This window comes from Acanthaster planci, linkage group LG01, assembly GCF_054643075.1.
Source record: "Acanthaster planci isolate LZ-2023a linkage group LG01, COTS_SCS, whole genome shotgun sequence".
Lineage (NCBI taxonomy): Eukaryota > Metazoa > Echinodermata > Asteroidea > Valvatida > Acanthasteridae > Acanthaster > Acanthaster planci.
In genome coordinates this window covers 15,501,851-15,515,973 of record NC_141777.1, presented here as the reverse complement: position 1 = coordinate 15,515,973, position 14,123 = coordinate 15,501,851, and the positions used below count along the sequence as shown (strand labels likewise).

General features: G+C 39.9%; 2 protein-coding genes across 3 annotated transcripts in view; one reads left to right on the top strand and one right to left on the bottom strand.

The window, feature by feature from the left end:
• The window catches only part of LOC110982511 (uncharacterized), a 110,364-nt gene that overhangs the window by 81,084 nt on the left and 15,157 nt on the right, over positions 1-14,123 (bottom strand). The window lies entirely within an intron of this gene.
• On the top strand, positions 3,977-10,248 carry LOC110982516 (uncharacterized). The gene is made up of 6 exons (XM_022240971.2): positions 3,977-4,133; positions 5,065-5,164; positions 7,126-7,258; positions 7,601-7,660; positions 7,890-8,025; positions 8,231-10,248. The coding sequence occupies exons 2-6, from the start codon at positions 5,119-5,121 to the stop codon at positions 8,963-8,965; spliced, it is 1,110 nt and encodes a 369-aa protein (XP_022096663.2). The 5' UTR covers positions 3,977-4,133; positions 5,065-5,118; the 3' UTR covers positions 8,966-10,248.

Below are 14,123 nucleotides of genomic sequence, written 5' to 3'. Positions count from 1 at the left end.
CAGTTAAACTATCCCACTAGAGCAGGCGTGTCGCAGAGCTAGAAAATCTAAATTCAGTAATCCCCTTGAAAGATATAATCGGCCGCAGTGATCTTAAAATGATCTAGTTGGGTTTTATTGACAATCGTTTTAGGTAGAGCATTCTAATGCAGTGTGATTGATGGGAAGAAATTAGTGCTGTACATGCATATCCTAGTTTTTGCATTGGGGCGATGGTAAAAGTAGCCTACTTGTCTGCAAGCTCATATCATGGTTAATGTCTACAAGCATTATTAATCGGGATTTTACTTTTCTTAGCTCAAATTGTGGCCAGCCTATATGATGTAGCATAGCGGTGGCGCTTACTTCTCTGTCGTAGTTGTTAAAGCACAGTCTTGCAGCAGATCGCTTGATGCCTTCTAGCTGTTTCTTACCCCTTCTGTAAACAAGGCCCATCCATAGGCGAACCAAGGGCGGGATTTTACATCTTTGCGGCAAGATTTGAAGCTACGCCTGGTGCTTATACCAGTCACCTGCTTAGCACAATTGTGATCTTGTTTATGTGAGAGGATCAGTTGCAATCACCGTTAAGTGTAAGTGCAAAGTATGAATGATCTCACGTTATTCGCAGTTTCTTCCTATTGAAGTTGTACGCACGGAAAACTGAGTTTTTCTTTGTGCGTTGTGAGACATTTTTTCAGCGTTGAATTGTATTTGCCACTCTTTCCAATCTACAATTAGTATCAAGATCGTTTTGGAGCAAAATGGTATCAGATGGTGAATTTATTTCATGGTACAATAGGCTATCTTCTGCAAAGAGTGTGGTATTTGGAAGTGGGCCTGGGATGACAGATGATTGCTGGTGAGCGTAGCCAATCTCTGGATCTCTAGGTTATCAGCAGAGGTATCGGTGGTTAAAAGGACAGTCAAAAGGAAACATCTGTATTTAAAGCTTGGAAATAATCACAAAAGTGATTTGTACCCCAGGCTCATCTTCTGGTTGGCTTAGATTGCTCACCGGTACCTTAATGTTTGAAGTATGGACACAGTTTGCTTTTCACTTTTTTAAGAATCACTTTTACTGCAAGTGTACTTCCAGCAAATTCGATGCTCGTCATAATACTTAAAAATTGATTGCATCAATAAACTGCGTGGGTGCACATATACTTCTTCCTTTGGTTTAGCTCTTAGCATGGTTGTACATTGGCAAGTGGGCCTACATGTATTGTGAAAAAGTTTTGTCAATCGGAAGTCAAATTATAATCACATCTTGAAGTCAATTTTATGACCAGCCGTTTGCCATGAACCAAACGACTTTTGAATATTACCTGTGATTAATTTGTGATGACAAGAAGACTTGATCGCAGCCATACTGGTGGGTAGATTGAACCGCCATCGAGTCTATCTGTGAATTTGTGAGTCTGAGAAAACGACTAATACAGTGGCTATAATTGATAGAGGTCACAGCGTACATTTGCCTGCCGTGGGGATAGATACAGAAATGTTAAAATCAACATTTGATGTGATTACGTTGCATTTATTTTATTGGTGTCATTTAACAAGAAACAGTCATCAACTACATGGATGTAGAATGAATGATGATTATGGGTCATATGTACATGCGCCCATGTTAGAAATATAAGTAAATACAGGCAGGGGACATCTGTTAAGCCGAAGTGAAAACTGAGAAATACAATCGACAGGCAAACAGTGAGCATACAAAAGTGCTCTTTCGTGTACGCATGGACATAGAATAAACATACAAGAGTCACGACACACTTCAGATCAGGAAAGATGACTTGGAGTTGGTTGTGTTTTTTTTTAAATGCATAAGGAAAGAACTGCACCGATGTATAGTAAAAAAGTATTTAAGTTCATTGAGTAAGTTCATTGTGTAAACTGGTTTAAAACGATGCCCACAGCTGAAGTGATGCGATGGAGGTTACGAATGATTAGTTAACATTTTTCTCACGAGGTGATAGTTAGGCCTAAGTCTAGTCCGCATCAAACAGCTGCATATTCAAAATTAATTCTTTGAATCAATTCCTTAATGATGTTGAATATTTTATTTTATAATGTTGAAATTTGAAGATGTAATTGACAACCAGTTCCACAAAGGCTAAATAAAGTTTCTTTCTTCTCATTATTCCTTATGTATGAATGTCGACTTAATGGACCGATATCACCACAGGAAGCTATGCAGATAGTAAGAGGACAAGTCAAATCAGTTACAGTTTTCAGAATGTACTCGGTTCACACAATCACAGCGTCCAGTCTAACAAAATTTCAAGCTGCTTCTGGTGTGTCGTTGAAGACCTCCTTTCCCCTTTCTTAATTTATTCCTTTTACGTTTAACTTAGTCGAACGTGACCATGATTTCATTTGAGACTCTTTGTAAAGTTACAAATATGAAATTCATTGCAGGTGAATACATTTTTCATGATGTCCAATAGCTGGGGAAAAAGGTGTACCAAAGTACCCGTCCTGCTTACGTGCCGGTTTCGTTAAAGCGAAAATCCCTTCATGGATTGACTAAATAATGTTCATTTGTTCAGCAAACTACATGTATACAGAAGAGTCTCTGTACACTGAGATAACCTAGCACTTTGACAAAAATGTTTTAACCTAGCACTTTGACAAAAATGTTTGGTTGTGGCCCCGGCCCTTATCTACGCTCCCGCAGTTACGTGACCGTTGTTAGCGCAATAGAATCTAGTTTTGGAGATGGGCACGTACGTAATCAGGGTAGCCAGATGATAGATGCACACCAAATTCTGCTAGATTCGATAAAAATCTGTCAATTCACTTAAAATTTAACAAATGCATTATAAATGCTTTAATTCACGTCCGTATTTTAACAATTGTTTGACCACGACATGATATTTATTACAAACAAGTTAAACTTAGGCTAATTCATAAACCGCTGATAATTTAAGGCTTACTAGCCAAATAGACTGGCTTGTCTGTCCCGTCGTTTATGGGTTTGAAAACTCAACAAAACTTGATAATTTAGTTTTAAAAGGTTGTTCAAAATTTCGTGTCTGCTTAATTTCTCTGCTAAAATCCAAAATTTTTAAGAACTCTGCTGAAATTCTGCTAGAAAATACTCATTCTGCTAAATTTTCTGTCAAAAGCGTATTTCCCCACAAAATCTATCAAATATAGCCAAAAATCTGCTTAAACGGTCACCATGCACGTAGTTCCAGGCATCTCTCCTGCTTTTCCATCAATTGAAAAGTTGGATGTTTGTGTAAAGTCTTCATTCGTGCTCGATCTCTGCCTTTCAATTACATAGCCTACTGTACTTTTTTGGCTGGCAGACAGAAATTTAAGTTCATATTAGGTATTCTGTTGTCAAGGCAATAAGAAATCAGAAAGAACATGTTTTAGGTTTCATTTTTCAGCTTTATAATTTTCTAATTTCAGACAAACCGATCAAAAATTCTGATAGCAACTGTTAGTTATTCTACACTCGCAGTTCAGAGATAGTGCAGGGGTCCGCGTGCTAGGCTTTCATGAAACGTACTTCTATACCCAGCAAGAAATGAGACCGAGGGGTACCCCCCCCAACATGTCCAATCCCTATACACATTCCAGACTGTTGTTACTTAACACATCCCCCCAGGATGTCTGAAAGGAATTCCCCAGATTCCTGCGAGGCAATGACTTACACAAAGCGGGGGGGGGTTCTCTCCGTCTCATACCTTGCTGCATATGTGTACTTCGAAACCCTTCACTCGTTGTGGTCCCCTACTTTACTAACGTAATCAGACAACAAAGGTGGGTCTCAGTCTGCGATCGTATCGTTCAGTGCAGCTGTGGTTGAGGTAACTGTGTCCATATCGGTGATACGCCTGAATAACTTTCCCTGCAATGTGGCCTGACAACATATTTTGGGAGGGTACAGATTGCCACAGCAGAAATTTCCATAACAAAAGACAAAAAAGGTCATTTGACAAAGGTTTTCTGTAGGTTACTGGTGAACGCCCAAGCACCTTTGAAAACGTCATTGAAATTTCTGACTGGGTTCACAATACCACAAGGAACAGCATTGGTTTTCGTTGCCTGGCATGTAGTTCTAAACCCAGAAATGAATACAGACCCTCATGTGAGAAGTCAGTGTCTCAAATCGATGCTTTTAATCGTTTCGTAAGGTAAGACAAGTATTTTTGTATATACGTTGCATATGCATATACAGGTATAGTTTGGTCAACACTTTTCAGACCATATTCACATCAGGGAAAGAGTTCCATACACGGACGCTACCTGCGTTTTGTACACAAACCCTATGAGACTAGTGTGAAAAATTGTGTTTTTTTACGTGAGTAAACGTTGGGCCTTATGGTCATGTTACTGCTTTCCAATTAAGTAACTGGGGGAAATTAGCGACGTCCATATTTGGAATTCTTTCCAAACTGCACTAATGGTCTCTAAACAGAGGCCCAAGGCGTTTCAGACTTGATTTTTACATGTACAGGTGTAAATTGAAATTGGCTTTTGACTGTCCATCTCCTAGTTTATAACTTTATTCCGGCAACGATGATTTCAGTGATTAGTAGTTCTACAGTTTTATATTTCTTCCGTTTTTGCAGAATTGTGATATTGCAGAAATTGTCAGACAAATACAGAAAGATTAACTTTATTTTGTGTGTTTCTTGCTTGCTTTTCTTTTCATTTTTTTTGTTTTTTGGGGGGGGTTTGGCTTGCTAATCTTGAAATGATTTCTGCGTGACTGAGCTTATGTGTCTCTGGACGACCATTTAAATGGTTGTTGTAATTTTGCTTCTGGTATATATATATTTTCCTTATGTGAATGGTAAGGTTTCAGCCTGGACAGCCACTTTGTGTAGAAAGTTCATCAAACCCCAGACCATATAAAATTTTGTCACTAAAACTCAATACGAAGACCGGAAGTATTTGGGGGTGGAGGGGGTTGTTATAATATCCAGTTCTATAAAATTTGCTCTCATTTTTCTGCAAAATCCGATAATTGTTAAGTTAGTAATAATCAACTATCAACAGGGTACACAAATAACGATTTACTAAACGGTTACAGTAACCCTGTTTTTGTTTTTGTTTATTTAGTGAAATAAAGGCTTGGCTGAGGATCCGAAGTATTTTGTACCGAATACTTTCAAAATGAATACCACTAAAGCAGCAACAGTCCCAACGGTCACAGTAGCAGGTATGCTATAGCATATACAGGTACAGTCATTTGCAAAAGTATAAGACCACCCATACAAGATGTAGTAAATTGAAGGAAAACCAAACTTTAACAAATAAATCTTTGAAACATTTATTTTCAATGTGCAATATCAGTGTCTTGCTTGAATTGCTCTTTGACCACATTTCCACGACTTGAAATGTTAACAGTCTAATATTGTGCCCTCCACTGTTTCTGATATGACCTGAATGCCGTGTGGCATGCTGTAGATGAGAGACTGGCAGTAGTCCACCGAGCAGTGGCATAGCCAGGGGGGCTGCCCCCCCCACAAATTCCAGGTACCTCCCACTGAAAAAAAAAACCGGATGAGTGGATATTAAACAAGGCTAACAAAAATTTGCCCCCAAAACACACCACTGCGGAAAGCTGGTGCCCCCATAAGATGCTGCTGCCCCTTTGTGTCCCCCACAAATAAAATCCAATTACGCCACTGCCACCGAGATTTCCCTCTCCCAGACCTGTTTAATGGCTTCCACTAATGCCTTGGCATTTGGTGGCTGTTTGTCCGTGACCTTGTCTTTCACAACCTTCATCAGAGATTTTCGATTGGATTGAGATCAGGACTGTTCCCAGGCCGGTCAAGAACTTTGACTTTGTCCGTTGATAAGAATTCCTTCACACCTTGGACCTGTGGCACGGAGCACCATCGTGCATGAATACTTTGCATTTGTGGGCATCCATACAGGTTTTTAGCTGATCTTGTAAGAGTGTGACATATTTGGACAGTTCATAGTGGTATTGAATGGTAGGAAGGACAGACCTGACCATGGCACCCCTTATCATCTGGCTTGCGGGATGTTTCATGGTCGCAACTGTGTACCGTGCATCAAATCTCTTTCCTCTTCGGGCATGGGCTTTGCATGATACAAATTGTAGCAATATTGATTCATCTGAACACAAGACTTTTGTCTAGTCTTTTGCAGTCCAGGACTCACGTTTTTCGTAGCCAAACTGAGCCGCTTTGCTTTCGTTGCCTTGGTTCAGAAGGGGTTTACGAGCAGGTTTTTGTGACTAGAGCCGAAATTCTTTGCTCAAATCACGAGAATGGTGCTTACACTCACATTTTTCCCAGTGGACTGCAAACCTGAACTTTCGACAAGAACTCGAGGGGTTTTTCACGACAATTCGCCTGATCACATCGTCTTCACGAGGGGTAGTTTTTCTTGGACGACTGGCCGTGCCTTTTCTGGTCAGAAAATGAGCCATCTCTTTGAATTTTGAAATGGCTTTGTGCACAGCAGTCTTGCTGCAACCAGCTCTCTCGCTAATTTGACGTTCACAGTAGTCTTCTTGATGGAGGGTCACTGTTTGGGCCCTGTGAACCTGACTAAGACTGGCTTTTTACCATGCTGCAGCAAAGACAAAATACCATACAAGACCTGTCTTGGCAAGACTTTTTATTCAAATGGGCTAATAGCACTATTTTTATGTTATGGACCCCTCTAGTAAATAGGGTATACTTTTATAATCATCTGATGAGACAACGGAATGCAGGCCCATTGACATAGATACCCTATCAATTTCAGTTCTTATACTTTTGCAAATGACTGTACACATACATGAATAACGACAAGGAGGTGAAAAAGGCAGGAATTTCATTAAAACAAATCTTCCTTGAAGTTGATGTATAAAAATGGTATGAATGTGTTCCAGGTGATGTGATTTAATTTTTTTATCAGCAGGGGACCTTATTCCAGAGATATCACCGTTATTCATTGTCTGTTTTGTTTAAGGGAGGAAAGAAAACATGAAGGCTGGATCAAAGCATTGTGATTCATGATTGATGAAGCATGATTCAAAATTTTCTCTAAATTGGAGAAGGCTACAGTGTCAGGCATTTAGTCTCCACCCCTCTCCTGATCATAATTATCCTTATTTATGCGAGATGTTATGTATTAAAGCTGCTTTATTTTCCAAATCAGAGACGACAGTACCCAATGGGGCTGGGCAAAACGATGTATCGGTTATTATCACGGTAGCTGCCTGCATCGGTGGATTGTTCCTGGTCGTTCTCATTATATTCATCATCTTTGTTATATACTTCTATAGAAAACAGTAAGTTCCTTTATTTTAAAGATTTTTTTGTACAAAACTGACACCAAAATTGTATGTTGCCAGAGTAAAGGTATTATGGAATGATTCTTCTTGCTAATATTAAACACGCTTTATAAAAAATGTTGATAAAAATGAAATGTACTACTGTTGAAGTCCAATTATGATACTTCTAAGGGTTTTGTCTGTGTCTTCAATTATAATCAGACTAAGACGTGTGAAATCTTTTGCTAACCTAGATCATGAGGCAGTACATGGTATGCTCCAGTGTGAAAACAGAGCATATTTTGATGGCACAAGTAGACTTTAGCATTAAAACAAAACAACTTTTCTTCACTTTTGCAGGCTTAAAGAGGACAAGTTAGACAAGAAGAGTCCATCTTTGAGGGCAGATAGATTGGACTGGTGAGTCAAATCAACTACGATCGCATACGTACTCGATTTGTTGACAGAAATGGAATGTCAGGAACGTCAAGTTATTACGCCGTCGCGAACAAACTAGACAGAACTTTTTTCTTTTGGTTTCTCACCTTATCCACTTCTTCATTTTGCTATGTTTTTTTAGTTTGATACTGGTGATATCGCTTGCTGCCACGGCGGTCTTGTTGATTACATAAACCTTTTTTACATGTAGGAAGAATCACTCGCTGCCTCAACAGTTTGGTGATATCAACGACATAGACGCGATGCTGTGGACAAATAGAGGTCGAAAAGCCAATGATGAGACTCACAACCCCGCCTACGAAAAGGATTTTGAGCCTCTTGATGTTGTAAGTGAACCCAAGTTTGTCAATCGCTCGTGTAAGGCACTTAGTTAATTGACTATGAATTTTATTGTTCCAGGATTTGGCTAGTCGTTTCCCCAACTTTAACCACTCGTCGTATGTATTTATCAGGAATAAATACATGTAGGCCTAGGTGTACTCTGAATTATAGTCCCTTGCATTAACCCAAAGAATTTCTCTTTCTTGACAGAACAATTTGAAGGCCTTTGAGAGCACGGATGATGATGCTGGCTCTACCCGCGAAACAGAAAGTTCGAGTGACTTGGTAGAGATCAACATGGACGACGAAGAAGACAAACCTACAGCGAATAGTGACAACATTGAAAGCACCAAGCAGATATCCATTCTGGATATGAACACATGGGGTCAGCCTGGTTCTTCCCGACGCAATTCCTTGCGATCCGTTCATGGTTTTGGCTCTCCGCCACCATTCGCTCCTAAATCACCCGATGCAGTATCAAACGGGAGAGGTTCATTGCGTTCTCAGACTGGTAACCCATTCCCGAACATGTCCTTCAACGGCACTAGTCACAACTACAATTCCCAAGGGGCATTTCCGTTCACTGTCTCTCAACCGTCAAACGACCCCAGGTTTCAGTACACACGCTCCAACCCACTTATGGCTGACGCAATGGGCATGGGTGCCAATGGGCTCCCATTTTCCCGAGGCTCAAAGAGGGGCTACACTGCTCATGAGGAGCGTGACTTTGGTGGACAGGATGATATTCAGAGTGTAGAGTTTGATCGATCATCCACATTGAGGGGGTCACGCCGCAATCAGTCAGTTGTGGATTTTTACGAGAGTGGGACTCGAACGACTGGTTCCAGCTTCAGTCTTGCTCTCGAAGGAAGTGGTTCAATCGGCAAGAACCTACTTTGGCAGAACAAAAAATTTGGTGGGATGGGATTTGGCAATACCAAGTAGGTATGGGTTGATTTAGTTTTTCTACATGCACAGAGTTGATTCATGTGTTCATTCGTCAGGCAAGAACGTACATGCATGTGCGCTACGAAGATGAGAAAGTCCAAATTTAAGAAGCCCACTGATTCGAAAAACGGATGTAGGGAAGTTGGGTTTACAATAGCAAGCACTTTTCATTGTACATGTACATCGCATAGAAATTATTGCACTGTAAAAACGCCGAGCACATTTTTGATAAACGTTGGGTGCATCGCCTGTTTGGCAAACACATTTATACACAACAGTGTGGATTCTCTCCGGATACATTTAGGCCTATATATGTATGTGGGCAAACTTGTCTCATTTTACCCAACGGTTGTAAATACATGTACTGTTACGCGAATTTCATCCCAACGGCATAAGCGATTTATGGTATCCCATGCCAAAAATTCTCCAGCGTATTATGTATTATTTTTTTTTATGTTGCATATAAATGATTGTACTCGTTACATGGGCATGTACACCCACACAGCCGCATTTAACACTTCCAACAGTTCTTTGCGAATTTACCAGACAGGCCTATGCACGTACGAGGATTGTCTATTCCGGGTTCTTGCATTTTTTGCTCTTTCCTGTCTTCTAGCTGTCAGTTAATTCGTAAACAAAAAACGAAAAAAAAAAATTATGAGTATGCCATTCGGTTGGCATCAGAATCAACTGCATTGCAAAACGTACAAGTATACCTAACCCGTATGCAGGAAGGCTCAAATACACCATGTACAGTCGATGGACCTGTCATTTATCTTCTTTCGTTGCTGTCAATTTTGTTTTGCCTGTTACGTGGTAGGCCTACTGTTTTTTATATTGAGGAACACCACAGTTCAGATTGACGTCGAAATACTTTTCCGGTCCACTTAGTTAAAACAACGTAACTTGGACATAAAATGATTTAGTCACAACGCAGGTCGTAATCGTATTCATTCATACCATAAAATGATCATAGATCTACTTTGTACGTAGAAATGGCAATTATATTCATGTACGCGGTAGGTCAGTGTTGTCAAAATAATGCGCTTCGTCAACAATAGGAAACAAGAGGAGTACACACGTCTTGTAAATTTAATTTTGGAGTGATGTACAGAAACCCTAATTATTTAGTATCGTCAATTTCTAACCGTTATTTGTACATGCAATGAACTGTTTTCGTTTCGAAGAAGTGCGTATTATTGTACCCTAATGTATAAAAAAATTATATGGGTAATTTATATTCATAAGTGAAGAGACAAATAAAATTCTTTCACAAAGTATTAAGGATTGTTCACATACATTGCCGTAAATTCCATTTTGAGTCAGCATGACTGTTTGAAGTAACATTAAGTGACTTTTTAACAACCTCGCGCAATTTTTATTGATGTCTACATAAAATTTGGTATTCAGTGCTTTTTGCCAAACTTTTTACTGCGTCGCAGGAGTGTGTCTTTCGATGTTGTCAACGCATCACGCACGATAGGCCGTGTCAGAATTACATACGGCCTAAACTACATGGAATAGTGCGTAAGTTCAAGGGTCAGCCAAGTGTTCCGATGCGGCCTACTGATGACGAAATGGATTTCGTGCATGAAAACATTGAGCCAGTCACTTCCAAGAATTTGGTCACGTATGGGGGGGGGATGATTTCTGAAAGCTGAGCACAGCCTCCATCCCTCCATCCCAGGTGAAATCGTGACACCGGCAAATGCGAAGTGGCTGGTGTAAGCTGTAGGATGCGCATAGTAGTCAGTGACTTGAAAAGTGGGGGATATATATATATATAATCTTTTCAGTTTTCCTCTCTGGTTGTTGCATTGTAAGCTGGGGGACATTTTTCTCTGATTTTTTATTCTCTCCGATGGTTCAGGATCACAGCTCCACTCATATCGACAAATCTCTAAGACAAGTAAAGTGTGGTGTTGTGACGTCCACTGTATCATCAATAGTGTCGGGGGAGAGAGTTCCATGAGCTTCATAGTAAGCCTAATTGCATTTCCCACTAATATGGGCTTGTACATGAATCTGGCGTCAGCGTGACTAGACATTGCGCGCATAAAGTCCAGAGACTAGTGCCCGGTCACTGGACAGGCATTAGTCTTGAAAATGTTTGACTGGTTGTCGTTGCTATGGCTCATTTTATAACATTGAATTTAAACATTAAAACACTGGAAGATTTTTTTTCTAGTTGTAGACAGTTAGACTGTGTCTATGAAAACTAAAATAAACCTTCAATTTTTTGCAATTTTTTAATTGGTATTGAGTGAAAAGTTGAATTTAAAAATTCTTTTCCTTGTTGAGTATAGCAACTCAAAATTAGACTGCGTCAAGACAAGAGACAATGCATCTTCTTTTTGGGGGGAGGGACAATTTTTGAAGTGCTATTGAAAGTTGAACTGAAACAGTTAAAAACCTCAAAGAATATTTTTATACTTTGAGGTGTGTTATAAGACACATATCATGGACTGGCCAAATTCGGTCACTAGTGCACGCCCATACCACCTCGGGCCTCTGAGTGACCAGAAGAGGGTCCTATTTCCCTCGGCCGTCAGCCTCGGACCCTCTTCTAGTCACTCACAGACCCTCGGGACATAGACGTACACTAGTGACCTTATTGCCAGTCCACATGCGTATATTAATACACGGCCAAGTTGCACATTGTTGAACAGCGAGACTAACTTATGGAGCGTCAAAAGTGGATAACCCCATTTTTCCATTTCCTGCAAGTAGGTTTTGGGGATTTTGGACTTTGCGTATAGCATTTAAAAAAAAACGCAATTTTCCGCTAGCAGAAATTTGAATTTTACTTTAACAACTCTCGTGACGCGTCAAAAGTGGACAACTAAAAACTTCAAATTCCCACTGGCAAAATTACTGTCACGCTCCAAAAGTGGACAACCCCATTTACTCATTTTCTGCTCGTAGATTTTCGGGTTTTTCAAAGTTGCACCATTCCTTTTCGAAAAAACCCAATTTTTTGCTAGCAGAAACTGGGATTTTACTTTGTCGACGACGGGGTGGTCCAAAAGTGGACAAGTTGAAAACTGAAACGACCGCAGTGCTCCCTACGCTCAGAGTGGAACGGTCTTGGAAGATGGCAGTCTACATTAACAGTAGAGGGTCTATGGTCTGACGGATGGCGTCGCAGTTCGGACAAAAATGTGGACGATTCCTGTTGAGAAACTTACAAATACGAAAGGGGCCGTCCAAAGCCTGACAGTTCTTTATGATGGTATACTTCAAACTTACGTCTTCCCAGCGCACCGTGTAATTAGAATGACGATGGGGGCTTGCCGTCGGGAATTTCCATTTTAAACAAATGAACGCATGGATATGTCCCCTAAACGATGCTGCATTCTTGCATAAACAAGAACTGCCTAAATTATTTGTTGCTACATCCACACAATTTTGTATAAATCACTGTAGCCTATGTACAGTTGTTTGACGGACTGTGTCAACTTTCAAAAAATAAACTTTCATGCTGAGTTGTAATGACTCGAGTCAATGACTTGACTCGAGTCCGACTCAAGTCACAATTTTTGGCGACTCGACTTGAGTCCCGACGGGTAATAACTCGAGTCGACTCTCTGCAACCAAATGACTCGACTCGTATCTCTCATAGAGACTTGACTCGAGTACAAGCTTATAATATTCGAGTCTCAAAAAATTAAAAGCAAAATTTTACTTGACTGGATACCTGTCACCCTATAACTTAATACCAGTCACCTATAACTTATTTTCAGTATGTCTAAATGAAAATAAAAATACCCAAAAATAACTTACATGTAGTTGTATTGTTATTGTAGTTTGTCCAAAAATTTATGGCTCTAAATTGACTCGAGCTCGGTACTTGACTCGACTCGACTCAGCTACACAAAGTGACTCGATTCGACTTCTTGACCTAAGGATTCGACTCACGACACAATGTTAAACTGACTTGACTCGAGTCACCAAATTTAGTGACTCGTTACAACATTACTTTAATGCTCCTCCGCGTCGGTTATCTGTATAAAAAGAGTTTGATTCTACTGAACACTGAATGAACAACACAAAAAAACAAGAAATTGATTCTAGGTTTATTATACACACTGGAGGGGGATTCACAATGCAGCTAGGTGCTTTAACCTTTTGCTTGCAAATAGGGAAGTTGACCTACAATAAAGTTCAGTCCAAAATTGATGGAAACCGTATACAACAAATTGTTTTGGAGCTTTCATTTCGAAAACAGTTGACAATGGTCGAACACCAACAACATAAAATTAAGTAATCCGAAGTCTACCAGATTGTGTGAATTCTGAATAAAATGGATTTAAGGTCTCAAACTATGTTGAACAACTCCTGAAATATTATTAACGTTGAATGCATCACTAACGAGTAAATTATACAAACTTCATGTAAATAAATTTAATGATTCATTAAACTTCAGATGTTTTTCAGCCTGTACGCACTACATGGTCTTCGCGCGCTCGGCCCTGCAACTCGCGTATTCACCCTTGATAGGCGCCCTCGTTTGTTAGCCTTTATAACGTGTGTTACACGTCACCAGTCAGTATATCTGAACTGGACTCAAAGTAGTAAGTGGCGAGAGCGCGAAGCAAGTAACGGCGCGTGGATATGTATCCACAGCATGAAGGAAGACGTCACACAGATCCCGACTTGAGTCTTAAGTTTAACGAATACAAGAATGACAGGAGTAGAAACCTAGGAGTAATATTAGCCGCTGTAGTATGTAAGTAAATATAAAAAGATTACCAAAAAAATTGAAAAAAAATTGAAAAGAAATAAGGATGTTCTAAGAAGAACAATTAGACTATATATATATATACATAGTACTGATGCAAAATTCAAAATTCTCCCCGCCGTGGTCCTTCAGGTCCTTCGGGGTGTCTTCTTAGAATCCTTAATTCATGGCAAATAAACGAAAGCCTGATGCATTGTTAACTCTGGTGCGCGGCTAAAATTAAAAAAACTTCCATCATAGCCCTTCAGGCCTTTTGGAGTTTCTTCCGAGACTATTTTATTCACAACAAAACTCAGGTGCACTGTCAAAGCAAGCGAAACAAAAATCTCTTCCATCATGGCCCTTCTGACCTTTCGGGATGTCTTCCCAGCCTCATGAAAAATAAAACAAAACTCGGGTGCATGGATACCAATT